The 23,846-nt window shown below is 42.8% G+C and overlaps 1 protein-coding gene across 4 annotated transcripts; it reads right to left on the reverse strand.

Annotated features, from left to right (window-relative positions):
• Window positions 1-791: 791 nt before the first annotated feature.
• On the reverse strand, window positions 792-23,846 carry dachc (dachshund c). 4 transcript variants are annotated; one of them, XM_046402231.1, is made up of 11 exons: window positions 23,020-23,846; window positions 15,986-16,095; window positions 13,121-13,231; window positions 9,621-9,799; window positions 8,003-8,123; window positions 7,783-7,917; window positions 4,472-4,668; window positions 3,749-3,896; window positions 2,934-3,062; window positions 2,597-2,761; window positions 792-1,358 (listed from the first exon to the last, which is right to left on the reverse strand). In XM_046402231.1, exons 1-11 carry the CDS (start codon window positions 23,601-23,603, stop codon window positions 1,321-1,323), a joined length of 1,917 nt encoding a protein of 638 aa, XP_046258187.1. In that variant the 5' UTR covers window positions 23,604-23,846; the 3' UTR covers window positions 792-1,320. The 4 variants fall into 4 exon arrangements, with proteins under 4 accessions (XP_046258187.1, XP_046258186.1, XP_046258188.1 ...); XM_046402230.1 differs by having other exon boundaries at window positions 3,749-3,899; XM_046402232.1 differs by having other exon boundaries at window positions 2,657-2,761; window positions 3,749-3,899; window positions 23,020-23,845.

Genomic DNA, 23,846 nt, shown 5'->3' on the forward strand with positions numbered 1-23,846 from the left:
ATTTGCAGGGCTTCAATCCAAAAGGTGTCAGAAAATATTATTCATTAGTTTAATTAGATATGGTGTCCATATCCAGTAAATGCTAACATTTGGCTGGCAGAGATCATAAAATAACAACAAATTTTCACATAGCAAAAGTGTCAGGTTTATTTTACATAATTCTTTGACTATTTCTTGTCCTATCTTTATATTAAAAAAAATCCCCAAAAAGTGCACTTAACTGTTTGGTTTTTTTTTTGTTTATTTTTTTTAAGTTTCACCCTTCTTTCTCCTGAGGGGGAAACAGTAAAACACAAGTGCAACCGCAGGGAAAGCGAGTGCGTTGTCATCATGTTTCACTAAAGGACAGCTTACATGTGACCCTCCTCGCCACCGCTCCGTCTGTCTGTCAATAGTTACGTGTATGTTTTTGAAGATGGAGCGAGAATCAATGTCACATCACTCCCCACACTCTCGCATATGTACAGGCAGGCAAGCACACGGAAATTCCACTCCTCCACACCAGGGAGTATACACACACACACACACACACACACACACAAATTCTCAAGGGTTTGATGAATGCAGAACCGCTTTGTTTGTCACAAAAAACAACCCAACTGAACTCTAATATCAATCCACATTGCAGATAGGTGCAACATATTTCATACAAATCAATAAAACTATCTAGTCAAATAAAAAACAACTTAATTAAGGATGCCCCGCGACCCTGACGGATAAGCGGTATAGAAAATGGATGAAATTAAGGATGCATTCAGTTGTGAAATAAAACCAAACACTGACACAGTTAAATAAAAAGGATTTGTATTGTTTGTATTGTCAAACTGCACTACTGCATAACATACACAACACAAGTCATGTACTGACTGTACAACATGCCATTATGTTTATTTTTTTAGATAATAATAACAAAAATGATGAATATATTTATGTACACAACTCTGTTACAAGTTAAATTCATCACTCGTGTTCAGATAAACAGCACTGACAAAAAAAAAACCCAAAACAAAATAAACAAAACAAAAAAACGACTATGGTCATCTTCATCTAGGAATCTAATAACCTTGATTGAAAGAAACACAGTCAAACACATCGTCAGAATAAAGTACTGTTCCCACTACGGCCCGAGGTTCGGTGATAAATGCAATAAATTAAACAAGAGAACAATGGAAAAGTTCAAATGTCACCCTCGAAGTGCAGGGGAGTCCTCTTGATGAGCATGCCTGTCGATTGTATTTCTGATAAAAGGAGGAATCTTTGTCACTCTATTCTTCCATTCACCTATCCATCCATTCGTCCACTCGTCCTTCCAACTCGTCTTCAGTACATCCCAGTGGTCTGCAGGAACACTCTGCCCTCTGAAATCCACAGAGAAATGCAGATTAATAAAACACAATGAAAATTCTAAACGTGGGAACGTTCTTGGTGTAATAAATTCAGACTGAGTCTTTGTGGTAAACCACAGTGACTGTCACAGTGGGAGGGAAAATGCTGCACACTATTAATGTATTCATATAAATATTGAACAAGGTCTTCTACAACCTTGACCACATCATTAATAAAGGATCATTATTAAGTAAGGCTCAGCTGAAAGTGTTTTTCGGCCCCTGATCCCTGTTTTTGGCGATAAAACTTCCTGGCACAAAGGAACCACATCCTGCCCTGCTGTCTGACAGACAATTCCCCTTTAAATGATTTATTACTGGGTGTTAATTATGCAAATGATGTCCAAACAAACTCGTCACGAGGACAATTAAGACAGCCGTTAATTAGTGGCCAGTTCCCTTCTTGCTTCACTGACATTCAATTAAAAATTGCCTTTGAACAAGCACGCTGTCTGGTAAGGCGGTCCTGGCACGGCGAGGAGCAGAGGTGGGCTGGAACCATGCACTCATTTGATGAGGCCGGGCTACAGATCACGGCCATTTCTTTTTCTGTCCGTTTAAGATGTTGCATGTGGGATTTTCTCATTAATCTATCCCAGTAAAGACAACAATGATGGCAAAATAAATATATTAAACGCCTGTCTCCATTAAAACTGTAGCCCTGGTGAACTTCCTCACGCTTCATTTGACTTTGTTCAATTTCTCAGGAGCGGTCTCCCCTGTGAAATCTTTGAAAACCCTTCCAGTAGACTGGTCAGTTAAGCATCAAAGGCAGTGAGAGGGTGAAATAATGAAATCTGTTGTTCTAGTTCAGTTGATAGGAACTAAATAAAACCCCAGCAGCAGGTATACTGTTTATTTCACAATTCTGAAATGACTTTTTTTTTTTTAGTTAGCACAACACTGAATGTACCACAGTTAATATGTAAATTACGTCCACAAACTTGCATTCACTCTAAGAACTGGTCTCAAACTTAAAAGATCACAGATTCATGTCATTGGGGCACAGCTTCAAAACCATTAAGTTTAATACTTTTACTTGATGTGAACAATTATATTGTCTTTTCTTAGGTAGCAGAGCAGACAAGTAAGCAGAAAGAAATTTAATAAGGTTGTTTGTCTTAATTTCCTTTGAGATGTCATTTTGTGAAACCGTTTTAGCAGAGACAGCAGCTTTTCTGTCTAATAGTTGCACGACTGCTACAACATACCTGCCAACTCTTCGCAGCCACACACTGAAGAGGCAGTAACTGTGATGTGGACACCTGTACCTTGTACTGTCGCCTTGGTGTCCAGCCTGTTGTCATCGTGGTTGTTCCCGTCCACGTCCTGGGTCACGGATTCTGTGTGAGGGGGGGCTGCTGATGATTGATGGCCTGTAGGTTGGTTATTAATTAATAAAGACACTTAATTAGAGGCCAATAAACAGCCATGGCCAGAAGACTCAGTGACTTTAAATATGAAAACGAAGAATTATGCCAGCTGTGATAAAGTTAATCCTGAAACAAGAAAGCCAGAAACAAGGCATTCATGTTTCTGTGTCTGTACCTGTGTGTGCGCTGGCAGTGTGCAGCAGAGTGTGTTCAGCCTGATCACGAAGTTTCACCTCCTCCTCCAAGGCCTCCTGGAGTCTCCTCTTATTCCTCTTTTCCTTCTTCAGGCGCTTCTGGATCAAAACTGAATAAAGAAGAACAAGAACAAGAAGTGACAGTTATTCATGTGCTTCTAATATTTTTTATTCTTGACTTCATTTGAATCTATTTTTGTAGGAATTTGTTTATTATTTTCCTATGTGGTCTCCCTGTTTCCTGACTCTCCTTGATCAGGACTTGAAGGAACTTTGAAGGTATTGTGAGCTTGGAGTGAGTATGGTGTGTTTGTTGTATTGTTACGGTCAGAATGAGATATTCATTTCAGAGTGTGGAACAAAATGGAGGCTGGTCTAAATTACCAAAAATCCTATTTCACCCCCCCCAACACTCCCCAAACATATGCCACCTGCACCATCAAGTCACTGGTTGATCAGTCTAATTCACCTCTGCAGACGCTTTGAGGGGTAACATACAGTAGGTGTCCTCACCTCCTTGTCTGATTTTCAAGTGATTGTAGTGTAGTAACTGCCAGTGTTAAGGTGTAAAAATCAACACCATGCCAGTGTTTATAAATAAACATTGGCATATTCAAAACTATCAGAGTGTTAAATTTGAATAGTTGCTCTATAAGTGAGTGCAACAACACTCCAATCAACACTTCCCAACTAGAATAACGTCTGGGGAGACAAACTAAAATTAACATCGACTGTGGGTTTATTCTGCTGTTTCTGCCGCGATGCAGCATGTGGTGCTCAATGTGATGCGGCCCACCTCTGTTTTTCTGTTCCATGCTGAGCTGTCTCTCCAAGGTCTCCCTGAGCTCCCTCTCTCGGACCAGCTCCATCTTCAGCTCCGTCCTCTCCAGCTGGTCCTGCTTCTCCTGCGCCCGGGCGTTCTCTATGGCAACCCTCAGCAGACCCTGCTTGGAGACACACAGGAACACATCAACAGGTTACACACGGAACGAAAATCCGCGAGAGACGTATCTGAGAGAGCACTGAATTCACCTAATCACCTGAGTTAATATTTCTCTTGTTCTGGCACTTTAACAAAGGTGGTGTGTGTCTAGACTTCCAAGGTTAAAATCATTCAAAATGAGCCACAGTTAGTAAAAGTTAAAAGCTCACAAAGAATTTCGCTCTTCCTTTGGTAACGTTTTATTCTGAATTTACTCATGTGAAAAAAGAGAGAGAAAAAAAAGTGATTTCTGTCATCACATCAGGGTCAGGTGGGGTTAAAAACATGCTTTATTTGCTTTATTTTCCCCTGTGAAAAGCCAGCCAGTCAGTGCTTTCTTTCACTGTGACTCTGCTATAACAAAGACATGTAAAACCTGAGAAGCAGGTCAGCACACGCCCATCCTAATTACTGCATATCTTAAATGTCTTATGCCTTGTCTGCTATTTATCATTTCAGGAAATCCCAAAGAGTGTCTCATCTCACTTCCTATTCATCTCAGAGTATAATAATAATAAAGCCCCGGCAGAGCCTCACCTGGATGTTCGTGAGCAGGGTCTCTATGGAGGACAAGCCTTCCGGGAAGATGAAGGGAGTGTGGTGGAGACCTGCTGGGAGCTTCTGTCCCGCAGGGTAAGATGCCCTCTCACAGCTCTCCCTGCCTGATGGGGGTTTCTGGAACACTTGTCTATCACAGCTCTCCTTGCTGGTGTGAGTGGCCAAGGAGCTGCTGTCTGCAGGGCAGGGAGACATTTTGATGTCTAGTCAGTAAGCTCAGTATTCTTATGGTTAAATCTTTTTAACACAAAAAGCTTACAGTTTGAGTAATATCTTCTAAAAACGGCACTGCCCTGCTGTTTTAGAAAATAAACTTGAAAGTACGTCTTTGTGATTTGCTTTTGAAAGGTTTACATGTACAGTAGGTCTTCAGTATGAGCACGTGGGTTTTGGGATGAACACCACGGACAGGGCATTAGGTATAAGAAGTATTAGGAGGAAGACGAATGCATTGTTTGTTTCAGTCTTTTCTTAAGTTTTTCTGAAAATATAAAAAGTAAAGAATAACTTCCAAATTTTATCATTTATGCAGTGATATTCAGTAAGTAGCTAAACTTTATTATCTGAAATGAAGACACCTTCAAGACACACCTGGTAGAAGGCTTACCTAAAGCAACTTACAATCAGTGCATTCAGCTCCATTAGCAACAACACGAATTTCTCTTTCTCTTTACTCCCTTCTGCACTTTGAAAGTACTGTTTTGCAAAGTGCTAAGTAAATTAAATTTCCTTACTACGGTGTCACTAACTAATGTGAGTAGATTCCACTACCACCTCCAACATACAAAAGTTTCCAAGCACTCAGGTGTCATGTTCGTTTAAAACCTACAAACTGAATCATTCCAGTGACAATATGTAACCAAGGTTGAATGCAAATATCTATCATTTGTAGCTTCCTAATTCTCCACTTGCTTAATTTCTTGTAAAGAGCTCAACAGTAGATAGGTGTTTACACTAATTACTGTGTGCGTGTAGACAAACACACAAGTCCTGGTTTGGGGTTTTGAAAATGTGGTTACCCTTTATTAGATGGCACTCTGCCTATTGATAATGCATCACAGCTTGACATCTCCCATAAAAACAGCTAAGAAGCTGCATTATGGATGACCATCTGTTTGTAAACCTGAGAACTGCATGTTCCCGATTCGTGACAGTGGGGGAGATGAAGATTAGCCATTTTCTGCATTTTTTTCCCCCCACATCAGGCAGTTGCTCAGTTTCTGCGTTGACTGTCATCCGAGCCACTGAGGACGAAGACGTCCTGGGAGTCCGGTGGTTATTGGAGCAGAGACGGGTGCGAACGTGCGATGTGATATCTGGCACTTTTCTCAGTCTGTGACAAATGACAGTGTTTTCTCCACTTAGCTGACCACAGCATCTTCTGCTCCAAATCCACCCACCTCCCCTACTTCGCCTCGGCCTCACGTCTTGGCAACTGTCACATTCAAGGTGTTTCACAGATGAGAAGCAATACCCCCCTCCTCCTCCTCCTCTTTCTCCCTCTTTCTTGCTAAAAGCATTGCTCTGTAGAGAAAGGTAATTAGCAGGTGCTGGCGAGCTCAGCGGAGGGCATCCAACTACACTCCCGTGGCTCACATACAGACACACACATTCGTAGCCGCTGAAGTGCGCAGTCAGCAGCGTGGGCTCCCCAGGCTCCTTGGATGTGACTGATCCTTTATTGAGTTACTGTTTTACGCCTACTTTACCTCACACTCATACACACATTTGGCATAAATACACACACGCGCACACACACACACGTACACACTTCTGCCAGCTCGTTTGATCATTTACCCATCTCCCTAACCAAGGTCACTGTCTGTTTTTCTCTTTTCTCCCAACTTCATCTCTCTTATTCCTCTCCCACCCGTCCCCAGGGCTAATGAACTTCACCACATGAAGACTGCCAGTCAGCGGAAGAGAACGAGAGGGAGGGAGGGAGGGAGAGAAAGAGAGAGACAGAGAGAGAGAATAAAATTCTGCTGATGTTTGGTTAATGTGTCAGGGATGGCCTCTGATCTTTGCTGCACGGATATGTTGTTCAAAGACCACTGAAACAGCACACACAGCCAAAACTGTCTCTCTCTCTCTCTCTCTCTCACACACACACACACAGAGAGATTATCATACAATAGATTGATGGAGTGACAGCGCTGAAGTGCTCTTTGAAACTCTTTTCAATCCATGATAAACCTATCCTGTGATGTTGTAGGTCAAATACAAAAGCCTGCGATCCAGCATATGTACATGTGTTTCATTTGCATGCAGTAAAATCAATTGGGAATCAATTGCATAAATGCGATGTGTAATGCATGGCGCTCATGTTGTTGGTGCCATCACTGCTTTGTCAATATGTTCACAGACACCTGACAGCATCTGAAACCTTACCTAGGAGCCCTTTGTGATTTTTAGATTCGATTACTGAATAATGTGATTCAGTATTAGAATACATTTACACAGGCGCGTGCACACACATACAAACTCTCAGCTCCTCTCTCACTCTCTCGCTGTGGATTTCTGCTGACTGTTTGTCCTTGAGCAGTCCTCATTAAGCTAATGCAAACCTCCCTGACAGAGAGAACCAAACAACTGACGTTGCAGCGCCGTGGCAACGCGGGCCCTAACGACAGGGAGGCGGTCGTTATGCAGATGAGGTCCAGCTGAGAGCGCGGGAGGCCGCCTGGCTCGTTAGGCCGCGGCCCGGCAAATGGCTCACTAATGTAACACTGCTTCCTGGTCTAATGGAGCCCTGTTTTGCAGAATTATTTGTCTTTGCGCTCCACGGGAAGCCAGGGGGGCCACCAACAGAGAGGAGGAGAAGAGGAGGAGAGAAGTGGTGAGACTCCTTCTTCTTTTTATTGACCTGTTACTGAGTTATTTCTTTCCCGTCAAACTGTTAGAAAGACGTTCCCCTTTAAAATAGGTAACATTAAATAAACCATCGCACAGCTGCCATAAATGATGACACACAGTAGATTGATGGACTGATTCAGAGAGCTGTACAGGCTGTATTGACAGACTTTATTTGAAGGCAATTAATTGGTCTGAAAAATAATCATTGCTCATTCATAATCACTGAATGATTAATGACCGCAACAGGAAATTTTCGAAAAATAGCAAGAATTCTGAAGTGAAGCTGACACTGTCATTCAGTAAATTTGTGTAATGCAAGACAAGTTGCATTACTTTTAAGTATAACATAGAAGTTTGAAATGTGTGATTTGTCTAAAGAGGTCTGCTAAACCCAATGCTGACCCATGCTATTCAGACATAATGGTCACTCTTACCTCTGTCAGTGTGGCTCCTCTTGTTTTCCTTGCTGTGTTCCGCTGAAGTCAAATCTGTCTCTCTGGTCCCCTGTACCACACCAGGGGAATGTCCCAACACACTGTGACTTGATGACAGCCCGTTGTCCAGTGGGTCTGCAAGGAAAAAGTCAAAAAAAGAGAACTCACAAATGCCTCAAAGGTTTTGTCGTACCTGAAAATCACGCAGGTAAGTACATACGTGTGGCTTCTGCAGTGCGTTCTGTGTGAGACGGTGAACTCGACACACTGCTGCTGTGATTGGATGACATCTGAGCCTCTTCCAACGAGGGAGAAGGTGAGGGGCTGTCACGCACTCGCTCCTAAGGAATGACAGAAAATTATTATCCTAACAAAAATGATCTGACAATTATGGTTTACGTATAAAACATGTGTTTAAAAAAAAAAAAAAATATTAAAAAATTTTTTATTTACCTCAAACTCAATAACTAAAACTTTAAACTGAGAAAATTCAGACTGGCGAGCTAATAGGCGTAGAACGTTTCTAATGCTTTTTATGCTTCAGTTTTATAACTTTCAAGGCTGATTATTATATTAATAATTGTCATAGACTATATCATACCTAGAAAAGGTACATAATTAACTCTGGAATGGGAAAACTTAAATTACATTTTTAATAATTTACAATTAAATAAAGGCAGCATGCTAAATTGGATGAATTCCACTTGAAAAAAGCTGACATGGCAGTTACTGTTACTCTCCTAAGCAAGGCTAATGTCAGTTACCTTTTGGCTAGCTGGGTCCAGTTCAGCTGTTATATTCTTCAGCACATACCAGTGTCTCATTTAGCTATGATGGATAACAAACTACCACCATTTTTTCATTATTAAGTTAAAAAAAAAGGAAAAGAAATGAATAGAAAATAAGAAAAAAAAATATGTTTCGTTTTAGCTAAGGCTAGCATGTGGCTAGCTAGATTTTCTCTGAAATTCAAAATTTTTAATAGTTTCTTTAATCTTAAAACAACAAATTCTGGACTTAATTATATTTTGACCAAATAAGTAGTAGTAGTAGCTGATTTGCAAGGCAGACTAGAGTTCTTGTATAGTCAAAAGAAAATTATATCGTTGTAAAGGCTAACACATAATACATAATATGGTATTCTTTCGGTGTTCCCAGAAAATTTGACGCTCATTCCAATAAGCCTTGCAATCTTTGGGTCCCAGTTCTGTGTATGAAAAACAATGGTCCGCATTGTTAAATTTATGACCGGAGATGGTACTTCCTGCGATTGATGAGGACACGGTATAATACTTTGTGAGGACTGATAATGACATTTTTGCAAATATATAAGCAATCTTTCCAAACCTCATTTAATCAGTTTAAAGCACGAAACCCCGGGAAGGGAGTAACATTCAAAGTTTCTGTCTGTGTGCAGGATAACCTTAAAATATATAAATAGATATTGGAGCGGCCTTAAGCCAAGGAAAAACTGATTACATTCTGGTAGTGATCCAGTACTTGGATATCAACCAGGAGACAATTACTGGTTTTTAGTCATAACCATTTGATAAAAGAGAGACTTGTATCTAAATTCAGCAGGTAAATTATCAAAATATCAAATTATATATATATATATATTATATATATAAAAATTTTTAAAAGAGCCTTTGAACATTAAAAGCAAGTTGGAGAGCTCATTGTGATGTATTTTGTTATTTCATAATATCCTGTATTGAAACAACACTTCTGTGTAGCTAAAATTCATTTTAATGTCACGAGTTCCCGAGTGTCACATGGACTCAGAAGAAAACTGGCTGGTGATCAGATCCACCGGACTGATGGCACTCTGAGTTCACCTTAATGACGGAGGTGGGAGCCCTGGTAGGGGGCTTGGCGTGGAGATGCGCCACGTTGGCCATGCTGGCCAGCGTGCTCAGTCGGTTCATCTGGCCCATAGCCATGGATACGGAGGCCGGCGCCAGGCTGGCAGGGATTAGGGGATGTGACATCATCATGAAGGGCAACTGATCCAGAACTGGTGAGGAAAATAAAATAAAAGAATTGCTTTACCTTTTCAAAAGAATAAAATAGTAAAGAAGAGAGAGCATAGTGGAGCACAGTCAGAGTCTGTTGCTTCTCATACATGGAAAGGTCAGACCAGCAGCTCTGTTTAAAGGCCATAAAAACTTTACTTACTATACATGCGCCAAACATGAAACATCTTTTTTAATTTTTGCCTCAGCCATCACAGCTGAAAGACCATACTCTGTTCAGTTTTGTGACGTGTGCTTAACTGAAAGCCCGTAGCGTCCCAGAAACTGGACACCGATATCATCTCTCTGCGATGTCAATATCACCCGAGTGACTACTCTGCTTCTAAACCACCACTTGGAAACGTGTGTGCATGTGCATGTGCATGTCAAGGGATGTCGAGTGTGGAAAAAGATGAGCGTGGGAGAAGAGCAGAAAGAAAGGGAGGGAAAGTGGAAGAAGACACGCCTGAGAAACACTTGTCCTGCTCATTACAACAAAAAAGATGTAAAGGCAGTGATGGCCTGAATAAGCTTTAAATGTGTCACCTGCAAAAACACGATTCAGCCTCTCTGGAATTAAGACAAACTGGCTAACTTTTCTTTCAATGCCCTGGTGTTCTTGAAGATAATCCAACAAGTTCTCAGCGGTTCAAACCGAACTCTTGTTATCCCGGCCAATCTGTTGTTCACTCTCCTCTCTTTAAGAAAAGCATCCACTATCTTTAAAGAAAATCCTTCCCCTCAACAGCACCCTAGTGGGTTGTTGCAGTGCCTCTATTCATGAAACAAACAATCCTGTTGGGGGGGGAGAAAATGACATAAATATTTATCATTTAATAAAAGGAAAAACAAAAACAAAAGAAACACAGGGAGGAAGTGGAACAAAAGAAGCTGATGGCAGTCCTGGTGCTGGGCCAGCAATGCACGCTGGGTAATTATAAACACAAAGGAAAAAATCTTGGACTCTATTCCACACAATTGTCACAAATAATAGAACGAGTGCATGGAAACAAAAAAAAAAAAGGCTATCCAAAGCGGAGAGATGAAATAGAACAAATAACGGAGGGATAGGAACGGAAGGGAAAAAAGAAAAGAAAAGAGAAAGAAATAAAGAAAAAGAAAAGGCAAACTAAGAAATAAAGAGTGAGGCGTGGACTTTATGAGTCGGGCTCGCTGGACATATGTGCAGTGCTTTGTGCATTTGGCAGATTAGTCTCTCACTTGCCCAGAGCAGAAACCAATCCAAACAAAAGATCTGTCTGAATGGAGCTAAATAACCAGATGCTCCGACAATCAACTAGCAGCCAACTCCAAATATTAAGCCTTGGTTAGAAACCAACACTCGACTTTTTGTCACACCCCCGCCCGAACCCCCACCCCCAACACTCCCACCCGCCTCTCTTTAATTTCATTTTCACTCTCATTCTCTCCCTCTTCTTAACTCTGTTTTTTTTCTGCCTTCTCTTCACTTTCTCTGCCCTCCCATCACTCTCTCTTATGTTTCATTAAAAAACATCAAAAGTCAAAGTGCCTCTCTTATGTTTATCCAAACAAACCATTACTGTAAACAAACAGTTACTGTAAATTTCCCAGAAGATCTTGTTAAATGCAGAAATGGCTGCTCCCTGCTCTTCCCCAGCCCATAAGGTGTCACACTCAGCATTTGTGAGTGTGTGCGTGTGTGTAATCTGAGACTGCCTTTGTAGTGGTTAAAGCTCTGGTAGGGGCCCATCCTTCCCATAAGGCCGTGGGTGGCGGTATGGAAAAAACACATTGTGCTTATGTGTGTTTTGTATGTATGTCTGTGCTCTGTGTGTGTGTTTCCACTTGACTCTATCATTAACAGTGATTAAGCTTTACAGGTTTATAATGGCTGGTGGTAACCATGCCACCTAACTGCGCACAGATGCTGGCAGTCGTAACTGAGTATATACAGTGGTAAACAATGCTTAAGACTGGGAGTGTTTGCAGACACGAGTAAAGAAAAAACACATACAAAACTCACACACAGACACACACAAAGCCAAAAAAGAGGTGGCTTTAAACATATGGTGGTTTTAAATTTGTCCCCTTTTAATTTCTGAAAAATGGAGAAAAAAGGAGAAGTTTTTTCATATCTGCCCCAAAGCCTTGCTGTATGCGTCACGAGTGTGTGTGTGTGTGTGTGTGTGTCCCAGGTTGATAGTGTATTCCACACAGGCCTCCATAAGCCCTGTCATCTGTCTAAACACACTGATGTCGCTTTAACCTGTCGATAACAGTGGGGGGAGGTGTGTCCGATTTGTTTGTGTGCGTGTATTCATGTTTGTGGGCGTGCGTGAACGCACGCGCGTCCGTTCCTACATCGATTGTCCAGCATTTGTCGTTTGCATTCAGGATAGTGAATTAGAGAGAAGACTATTGATTTAGCTTCAGCCTCTCATCTTATTCATCTCTCTATCATCCCGGTGTGCTTGCACTCGTCCGCTGTTGCTCCACTTTTGCTGGCTGCTCCCCATTTTGCTACAGGGAACGTTGGCAGGGAACGTTTTTTTTTAATAACATATGACTAGAAATTATACCTGCACATGTAATGAGTAGTCAGTGGGGATTCAATTCCAAAATGGGGTGATTTTGTGCTTTCAAGGAACAAAGTGACTTAACTGTAAATGAGAGCACACTGCAGTTTCTTCCAGTAAATCCTGAGGTAATGTTACTCATCCCTACAGACCAACGCCATGCTGACGATGAGTAACAGAGCTAGTCGGGATCTACGGTCTCTTGATGTGATGACCAACATGCACTAATGATCTGTGGCAGCGTTTAGAGGCCACGGAGCAGATGACCAAATGTGTTTTTCAGGATATGTTTCCCGAATCCTTTTAAATGTATGCAAACAAATCTGAAGCTGGAGTAAAACTTCACCATTGAAGACATTCCTAACAACATAAAAAAATGGCAAAAAAAAAACCCCACAAAATTGTTTTCATCAATTGTTGAATTGTTGATGAAAAACAATTTATAGATAAAAAAATCTGTTCCTTTTCTTTTAATGGTTTGGACGACCTGACCCAGATGTCTCTCTCTGATTCCATCTGAAGAACCGCTTTATTGCTGCTGTAGTTTGTTTTTCATTCACCGTCTCTCAGAGGAAACGTACAGGCAGCGGAGGTGATGTCACATCCTGGTTTTAATCAGCTTGCTTCAGCAGCCGCACATAAACACAGCTGCTCAGGTCGTACTGACTTGCCATGGCTGATGTGTACCGACAACAACTGTGCGACATGTTATACGACCGTAATTAAACATTTCACACACGCGCACAGAGTGGGGACGGGACTCACCCAGTCCTGGGTTGTGGTCACCGTTCTCTCCGTTGGGCACGCCATGTTGCTGGTTGCTGTTGTAACTGGCCATCGCCTCCAGCTTGATCTTTTTGGCCAGGGCAGACAGATCTGAGAGAAAGACAGATATAAAGAGGAAGAAAAAAGAAAAAAGATGGAAAAGAAAGAAAGAGAAAGAATCAATAAGAGCCAGATCAATGGCCCCGGTGGAGGATTAGAGCAGTGGGTAGGCAGGAGGTTGTCATGGGAAGACAGAGGCCAGCCATTCATTCTGACTGCACCGCTGCACTGGCCATTTAGTCTGCCGGGGGAATCAGCAGTGATAGGAACAAGCCAAGACATTCATCTCTCCCACACAGGGACATCACATCCCACAGCACAGCACACAGCACGACACTCAGCGGTGGCAGAAGCTCCACCTTTTAGCCTGAAAGTTTTTTGTTATCAGTATAAATTAGGAGCATTAGGGGGAAAAAAGCAAAGATACTTTTTAATAGGGGTTGTGCACTTTTGGATGATATGAAATGGAGAGTGACAAAATGTGGCAGGAGGGCTGAGCCGCATTTTAATTTGTGTCTTGAACTTCAGAAGGTAGTCTGACCCACAGAGCAACCTTTAAAACTCTATCTTACAGAAAATTAAATAGGCTATCTCCTGCACTAATACAGACAAACATGGTGAATTATTAAAGTTGGACAAGCCACGCAACTGTGCAAACACTACTGAGGAAATGCAAACAAACCATAAGTCTTAATTTCCTGATCTTGGATACACTGAAACATTTGCAACAAACTGAGCTTCTTACACAATGGTTGTCTGAGGCAAACAGTCAGTCTGTCCAAGACAACCACAACAAATTGTTCCTTTTCTTCTCATCTTCTCTTTCCTGCCCTCTTTCCTGCTCTCCTCCCATCCCCTCTCCTTACTTTACCTTTTCAAATGTCAGCATCACAGCAGGACATAAGCCACTGTGTTGCGTGTGTGTATGTGTGAGTGCAAGAGGGCGAGAAAGGAGACTAAGGAGGATCACATCAAAGATTTCCCCTGCCTTTTACGCTCAAATGTCCTCCCTCTCTCTGTCTCTTTCTCCTCCTCTCATGTGGCCAGTTCTAATCAGTAGCGCTGACATTGCCGCCGTGCCCTCTCCTTTGGTGGAAAAAGACTCTTTTCCCACTGAGAAAGATGCTCTTGAACACTCAACGCATGCACAACACACACACACACACACACTTGAGCACCTTTGAACAGTGAGAGGAAGCGGCGCTAACAGAAAATGGCTTCTTTTGAGGCGGGGAATGAAAAGATCAGGTTGCAGTGAAGAGCACAAAGCCAAGGGCAACTTTGAGAGCAGCGAGGTGCCAACAATTACTTTTCTCCCTTTCTCCGTGCTGCACACACGCACACACACACACACACACACACACACACACACACACACACACACACACACACACCACAATAGGGACTCAACTACACAACTGTTTGTGACAAGAACAAGCAGCGTTTTGGCCTTTAGCAGGCAGTTGACTAAGACCGATTCTGACATTTTTCAGACACATTTTGACATTTTTGTTTGTATGTTTTCACCTGCCACTACAACAGTATTAATAATAATAATATTTAAAAAAAAAAAACAAAAAACCAAAAAACTTTAAGCATCCTAAAACCTAAAACAAACAAATTCGAATCGTGCTTTGGTTTTCAAACAGGGCACATTTCAGAAAATCCTAAAACTGATCAGAGCCCTAAAGACTGTAACACTTGCTCAACTTAACTGAGGACTTTGTGTGATTAGAATTCAAGAAAAACGACCAACTTGCAACTTATGAGTTGTTTTTCATGTGTCAGCAGTGTGTATGCTAATTTCATTAATCAACACTCAGGTCGCCTCCCAGAACACCACCTCCTCATACTTTCAGTGATGGGGAAAATGTGTCATTATGGGGGTCTGCAGGGAAAGGAGACAACCAAGCCATCGCGTATCAGTTCCCTTGAAATGATTGGGTAACACAGCTGTTTGCTAAGTCATTGCTTTCACTCTCCAACAGCTGAACAGAGACCAGCATCTGAACTTTGTGAACAGCTCCTCTGTGGGCTGAAGCAACAAAATGACACTCATTTGCACCCAAAGTTAAAACAGGGATTCTGTTCTGTGACTTCTACAAAGAAATATTACGAAGCTTGACATTATGAAAGTCAGAGGGGGTCTTTGATACAGAATACACTGGCAGGTGTAATGAACGGATTTGGCCGTGTTTCAGAATTGAATGTAATTTTTGTTAATTCAAGATTCAACCATAATTTTCAGCTGACAAAGTATACTGCACATAAACAAGTTATTTTAAAATAGCATTGTGTATTTCATCGGGTTACTGAAAGTACTTTTAGCAGTAGCAGTGGTCGTGCATTTACAAAACAATGAAATGTTGTCTCTTAAATAGCACACATCAATTATACATAATTAAAAATACATTTATAATTGACTCAAAAGTTAAAAAGGAGTGAAATAAATTTTCTGCACTTTTGTTTACGTTTTCTGAAAAAGAAAATCTCTGAACTGTTACGTCAGTTCAGCAGACAAACTTCTGTGTGACTGAGAATGCAGATGTCTGAATTCTTGTATTCTTATATTCTAAAACAAAACTGGAAGCAAACAAAAACCTATCAGAATTGAAGTTTATGGACTGGCCCATACAGGCAAATTGGAGAATCTAATGCAAATTTTGAAACTTCAACAATGTAAGCTGCACGGCGGACAGAAATGATGATTTCCTCTCAACAGTGTTAGTTCAATATGTCTGTGCACCTCTGCGACACTGCCATATACATGGGCACATGTGTACATGGTGAGGCTTGGGTGGTCACCTGCAGGTGGCATGATCCCAGCGTGCATCAGACCGCTGTGGGACAGCATGTGGTGAGTCCCGCCCTCGGTCACAGTCTGCAGCCTCTTGGGCGGTCGTCCAGGCCTCGAACTGCAGGCAGAAAGCAGAAGCTAACAATAGTCATTAGACACTTAAATGCGTTAGTCCCTCAGTAAATCAGTTTTTCATGCTGAGACTGAGATGGGTGGCCTGGTTAGACAAACTGTCCTTCAGTCTGTAAACCTCTGATCCTGCTGAAGTGTCAACTAGGAAAACACTGAAACCTGACCGGTTCCAGGAAGGCTGCTGTACTGCAAATCTGACCTCCCTGTGGATACGAGCAAGCAAAAAACGAGTTTCCCTATGGCATCAATAAAGCACCTCATTACTGTTCAGCTTACTCATTCATTTGTTTGCTTATTAAATGTGTTTGAACGCCTCTTTTCTTTTTCCATCCTTCCCCCATTTGGTCATTCATTCCTTTTTTTCCCGCCATGTCACAAATTCCCTCAATAAAGGCTGTGACTACAAGCAGATTCACATGGTTTGATTGAGCTGGGCATGCTCAATCAATCCTGGAGGAAGTACGTGAAAAGCTGTCAGACATCACTTTGGCTCTGACTAAACGCTGTGAATGTCCTGACAGGGGAAATGACACGGGCCACATCAGGCTTAATGACAGCCAGCGCAGCTCATCTCCTTTCATACCAGCCTGACACTGGATAACACGAGTCTGTGGGCAAGTGTGCAAATGCGTCTGTGAAGTGTGTGATGTTTAAGGATGGAGTGACAGAGAGCAAAAGAAACAGAAAGGACAATAAAGACGAAGCGGAAGATGGAGGGAAAGGTGAGGACATGGGTGAGGCAGACAGATAGTGAGAAAAGGTGGGAGAGTAAAAAAAATAAATAAATAAATAAAATAAAGATGGAGAGACAGACTAGCAGCAGCAGCAGCAGCTTCCTAGCGTGGGGTGTCTTTGAGCAGATTTTAATTAGAATCTAATCCAGCCGTCATTAAAGCCCCATAAACGAAGCTGTCAGTCAGGAGATTAATGGCGCCTCATTTGCATATTGCATATAATTCATCAATTACCCAGCAGAAAGGACCAATCCCCTGTTGACACACCCACTGGCTGAGAGGGGGGGGGGGGGAGATGGGGAGAGACAAAAAGACAGAGAGAAAGATTGTGTAGTCACTAACTGTGGGAGAAAAACAGGTAGCTGTGTGTGTGTGTGTGTGTGTGTGTGAGTGCATACCAGTGTCTGAGTGTGTGTGTGTGTGTTTGGCATGTGTGTGTGTATGAAGTGTTCAAAGGTTAATTTGATGAGCCGATGAGCTCCACAGTTCCTGCCCTCGGTTTTAATGAGTTGTTATTATTGTCTCTTATTATGGGCCCAGACCGACTGGGATGTGACAGCTGACATCAGATATCACACACACACACACACACACACACACATGTAGGCAGTGAGACACACACACTCAGGTAGGTGTACACGTAGTCACACTCGCACAACATGACAGACAGACAGCAGGAATGTGCACAAGGGATAAAGTTGTGAATGCTTGCATGTGTGTGTGTGTGTGTGTGTGTGTGTGTGTGTGTGTGTGTGTGTGTGTGTGTTTTGGAGGTGGTGGGTGCGTTCACATCACAGACAACATTTTTTGCAGTGCATATAGAGCAGCATACTGTGCTCAACAAAAGCAGGAAATGTATTTTTAGGTCTGCGAGTTTGAAGGTACAGCAGCACAGTTCCATTGCAACTGATGTTGAAACACCTCAAATGAACACACACTCACACACACACACACACACACACACACACACACACACACACACACACGTACACACAAATACAGAAGCGAACACCAGTGGGGGGAAATAAAATACACAGAGACCAAAGACTGTGGTTGGTTTTTACTGCAGCCACTTCCCTTTCCCTTAATACTGTTTATTTGCACACACTAATTAATAGCCTCTGTGAGTGAGTGTGTGTGCGTGTGTGTGTGTGTATGTTGATGGGTGGCTATGTTGTGCGCGCCTTTGTATATGTTGCTTTTTAGGAGGCATAAAGAACTGGAACCTAATTTTGTGTTTAGTCTGCAAGTGCGTTGATACATCAAAGTGACCCGTAGAGGGAGGTCTAAGTGTGTGTGTGCATGTGAGTGTTTTTTTTTTTGAGTGTGTGTGTCTATGAGGTTGGAGAGCACTGGTTCCCTGAGGTAGGATTAATGAAAAAGCCTTTCATGGAAAAGTCATCAAGCTGAGGGGATGGAATGAGAGAGAGGAGGGGGAAGAGAGAAAACAGTGCATTGTGTGTGTGTGTGTGTGTGTGTGTGTGTGAGAGAGAGAGAGAGAGAGAGAGTGCACGTATAAGGTGTGTGTGTGTGTGCACATGTAGAGGAGGGGGTGTATGGCTTATGACCTCTTTGTCTCAAACTTTAATTAAAATCTCACCCAGACGTCCTCCCTCATGCCAACATTCTGGCCACACACACACACACACACACACACACACACACAAACACACACATTTTTTAAAGGGTACTCTGTACATTGAGTTCTGCCCTCTGAGCCTAGTGTGTATGTGTGTGTGCGCGTGTGTGTGTGTTACCTGAAACATGAAACGCCAAACATGGCAGCTGGAGCTTAGCACAGGTGGAACAGAAACAAAACATAACAAAGATGACAGATCTCTCTCCTCCTCTCTCTCTCACACACACAGAAGGGAAAGAGAAAAGTAATGAAAGAAGAGGAAGTGTTACAGTCAAAACAGTGGAGCAGCTACTGGCTTGAAGGGACTGAGGTGCTGATAGGTAGCAGCTGTGTGTGTGTGTGTGTGTGTGTTTATGCGAGTGTGTGTAGAGCAGGGAAAAAAGAGAACTAGCTCAAACAAGATTTTGTTTGGAATATATTAGCGGCGGTTTACAGCTCCCATGCTCCCATCCTTTCAATCTGTGTTTATCACGCGGGTTTGTATTCACCGTCACGGTCCGGTTTGATAAATCATATCGTCGCCGCCGTGCGCAGGAAGACTTATGCTTCTGGTTAGAGAAGGCAGGCAAAGATTGATGTTGTGATCTTCCTCTGAAAATCGAGGGCTGAAAAAAAAAGCTTTATGTGCCATTGTTATTAGGAAAGCCTGTGTGATGATGTCATGAAAGAAGCAGGCAGGACGACACACACACACACACACACACACACACAGGACGTTTGATCATGGCAAGAATCTGATCTCCAAAACTGATACTGCCTTGCATTCCTCTTCTGCATTCCAGGGTCAAGACGATGTCAAGACCGTGTGTGTGTGTGTGTGTGTGTGTGTGTGTGTGTGCTCCCTAAAACCTGTCATAGTGGAAGACATGGAGGCCCTCTCTATCACATCATGCTCTTCTCTATAAAACATCAAAAGAGTGCGGAGGTTAAAGTTGAGCTAATCACCCCACCCTTACACACACACACACACACACACACAGCCCTCCTCCCCTTCATCTTAACGCTGCTGACTTTGACAGTGAGTTATGGCATGGCAGTGGGGCTCGGCTTTGAGGAGTCCACCTTCCCACACACACACACACACACACACACACACACACACACACACACACACATTGCTGCCAACCTGGGTTGTTGAGGTTTGCCACAGAGAAATACAAAGAGCTTGTTTCTTTGGTACTCTGCAGGCCGCTTCGTCTCATTTATCACTCATCGTGCGATTTAACTTTTTTATTTCTTCTTTAACATTTATTTCCTTGTTGCAAAGCAATGTGTGTGAACCCATTTTTCAACGTACTCCTCAAAGGGTCAGTTCATCTAAATTAGGAGGGGAATAAAGTTGTTGAGATCTTTTTGCTTCCACTCGGATCCATTGGACATGAATGTTAGCGGTGCTAACGCCATTAGAAAGTGATATCTCGCCCGTCCTCTGGATAAAAAAAAATGCAACATAATGTCAACAGTTTTCATGGAGAACCTTTCTTTAGAAGAAGATCTAGAGTAGAGCTAAACATTTCCTGTCTGTATGTTATCTGTTCTCCAGAGCAACATGGACCCTGTTTCTGGACAGGCACTTTTTTTAAAAAAAGAAAAGTCATTTTCACTGCTTTGAAGACAACAAACAAAATTCCAAGCTCCACTTTACTGGTGTGTGGGCAGGAATCTGAAGGATGGATATCTCAAAACGACGGCAAACAAAAATACCTGCATGGGAGATATCAAGTTTTTCTGTAAATTTGATGACACAAACATCTTTTCAGCGATTTGCGCAAAAGATGTTTCACAGGCACAAATGTAGAAACCATGTGTTGTTATTAACTTGTGCTTTGTTGAAAAGTAACCAGAGATCTTGTACCTCACCATATTACACTTCTTTTATGTGTAGAGTGAGGCGGGCACACACACACACACACACACAGTATACATATATATCTACAATATGTACACATTCATACACACTCACAGTTTGACCTGAGCAAACTGTTTGATGTGTGTTCCTAACAGAGAATGAAACTGTTCCTTTGTGAGGGAGAAAGAAAAGGACGGAGGATCAGGTTGCCTCCTACACGCCATGTTCCCTCTGTGGAACTAATGTCATTTAGCAGCAAAGCCAGCAAACACACAGGCGTGACCATGGGAGTTTTGTGTGTGTGTGTGTTTGTGTGTGTGTGTGGTGTGTGTACCACCTATGCATGAATTATAACTAGGCTTTAACTGAGGGTGAAGTCGGCCCTTCTTCATGGTTTGGTGAGTCAGTGGTCAGGGTGTGTGTGTGTGTGTGTGTGTGTGTGTGTGAGACAGAGAGACAAAGACGAGAGGGAAAGAGAGGACATTTTCATAACCTTTCCTTTTATATATTTCATCTTAAAAACCAACCGAATGAATGAACAAACAGCCAAAAGACAAAACAGCAGGGATCCATGTAAAGCATTCTGTTTCAGTCATGTTAAACTATCAGACAAGGCTGTTATTTCTCCTCCAGCCCATCTGACTGTACTGGACTGGAAAATAATAAGTGATGGCTGTCTTAATCAGTAACAAAAACCTCACTGAGCCCTGACGCTGTCAGAGAGCCATAACATCACATTCTTAGAGATGTTTTTTATTTAACTTTTTAAGTTCAATTGGCCAACCTTTCTGCTTTAACCATCGAGACCTGCTTTTTACCTGCTACTGTATGCTGCTGCATCCCTACATGAGGGATTACTTAGAAACTTCTAATGCAGGAGCGATGATACTAATGGCTACCACAGCAACATCTGAAGCCTTCAGACAAAGAATCACGGAAGTCGTTTGAAGATTTCAGACGAGTGATGTTTCCAGATCTCATTAACTAAAGGCTGTTTGAGTGTTGTGTGGATAATTAGAGACGACCGAGGTTGTGTATTTTCAGCGGCTGTAGAACAACGTTCCCATTAACACCTGACACAGAAGAAATCCCAAAGCTGCCAAAAGATGCATCTGGATTTTCTCTTGGTTGGAGGGCCTCAAATGCTTAAGCGCAGGTGTTGTTCCATGCATGTGGAGCTGGAAGCTGATTCTCACAATTGTATTGTTCTGGTTTTGCTCAACAAGTCAATGCTTGTATGAAAAACTAACACCTGGTATTAAAATCTGAATGCAGCTCAAAGATGAAAAAAAGAAGCACCTGAACAATTAAACTTACAGCCAAGGAACGCAAAGGAACAGAAATAAAAGTAGTTTACACATTGTGAAATCAGTTTTTGGCATCTATCTGACGACGTCTTGATACATCCTCTATCTGAATTTAATGGCAGGTGTAAATTGGATCAGTCATGCTCCAAGGAGCAGGATTAACTATCAAACAATATAAATTCCCCAAACTAAGGCTAATCCACACTCCTCTGGATTGAAACCCATGCTGTTACGAGCATGTGGTCTGCACAACAGCAGACTGAGGCACCAGGAAACCACAAATCCCCGCCAATTTAGCCCCTTTATCCAAGCATCTCTGTGGCGCATTGGATTGATGACCCATGTAGTTGGTCACCATCGGAGTTCTGCAAAACAGCTCATTTACATAATCACATCATAAATACCGAGAATTCATTTAATCATCTCCTCTGTTCTGATGCTCAGGGCTAAAGAGTGTTGATATGATAAGACAGCGAGTTATTAAGGAAGGAGAGAGAGGGAGGCAGAGAGAAGGAGAGAGCAAAGGGATCAGCGAGTGAGTGAGTGAGCTTGTCCTGATTTAAGCTGCCGCTTGGGGCCAAATGAAAATTAATTAATTTCTGTGAAGAATCAATTTCTCAGAATGACAGTGTCAGATTCAACGTGTTTGTGTGTGTGTGTGTGTGTGTCAGTCAGAGAGGCACTGTGTATGTATGTGTGTGTGTGTGTGTGTGTGTGTTGGAGAGAGCGAGAGATCAAATCCTATGATAACACGACAAACTTTTAAGAGTGTCTTTTTTATTGAGATTACTAAAATTCATTATCGTCAACACCATCAAAACCATCAGCACCATCACAGTGTTTATCGACTGCTCAAACGGCGATTAGTGACAGGCCCAGCAGCACTAATGTGGTAAACAAAAAGTGATTAACTGGACCTCCAGTCAGTGATCACCAAATGGTATAAAACCTCCAAAATAAAATCAAATCATTAAATTAATTAATTTAGGGAATATTCCTTTAATCTAGTTACATGTTTAATAGTGGTTTCTAAAGGACTCTATCAGCCCTTAATTCAGAAGTATATAACAGTTAAGCTCTACTCAGGTCCTTTAATATTACACAAATATTATGACGGCCTAATATATGAAACATAACACCATAAGGTTGCAGGCTAATCATTAATTAACGCTAAAAAGCTATTTGGAATTCAGATTTTTGTGATGCATCATGGAAATTTTGCCTTATGAGACGAGTCCCTAAAATCCTACATGTTCACTGGATGTCTTCAAATAACCCCACCTGCTGCCACCCTTCTTCAAACATAAGCAGGGTCACCCTAAAGACCCCCGCCCTCCCCATCCCCTCTCTCTCTCCCTTACCCCCCGCACACCCCACTCACCTCGCGTTGGTACAGTCGTTATAGAGCGTCTCGAAGTCCTGCCTGGAGATGAGTTTGCACCGGTTCACCCCGGGCTGGATGGCCCCAAGCCCCCGCAGCACCCGGACCTGCTCCACGTTGCACACCACCGGGGTAATGTCCAGCCGTTTCAGCTTGGTGTAGACGGTGTGGAGCCCGCCGACCAGGTGCTTGAGAAACACGTCGAAGGCTTGCGGCAGGCAGATGAGCTCCGTGTCTTTCACCGTGAACGAGGCCAGCTTGGCACCTTTCACCTCCACCAGTTTGCACTCGTTGTTCTGCGGCGTGCTCTCCACGGGAGACGGCGTGGCGTACACGGGCTTAGCGCTGCCGGGCACCGGGGTCCCTCCGCTCTTCAACGGGTTCCCGTTCGGTAATAAGAGGTCCGCCCTGAACTGGTGAAGCAGCGCCGGGTGCGCCACCGGAGGAGCCGGCGAAGAAGCGGCGGAGGTGGCTGCGGGTGGCGGAGAGTTGGTGGACGGAGAGACGGAACTCGGCGCCGGGTGGTGCCCGAGCGGAGCGGCGGGGAGCAGAGCCGGAGCAGCCGGTGATGCCATGGTGGTCATGTCCGAGAATTGAGAACAAAAAGTAAACTTCAAAGTCAACTATCTAAGAAAGTAACTTCGCCGAACAAACGCGGTTGCTTTTGCGAGAGGGGAAGTGCGCATTGAGCGTGCCGTGGAGGACGAGGACGGCGAGGAGGAGGAGGAGGAGGAGAAGACAGGGATAAAAGAAGAGGAGAGGAGACAGGGTCCGTGTCCGTGTGGAAAAACAGATCACATAGTTGAGTCAGAATGAGAGGAGGCTCG

Source organism: Scatophagus argus, chromosome 10 (genome assembly GCF_020382885.2).
Source record: "Scatophagus argus isolate fScaArg1 chromosome 10, fScaArg1.pri, whole genome shotgun sequence".
NCBI lineage: Eukaryota > Metazoa > Chordata > Actinopteri > Scatophagidae > Scatophagus > Scatophagus argus.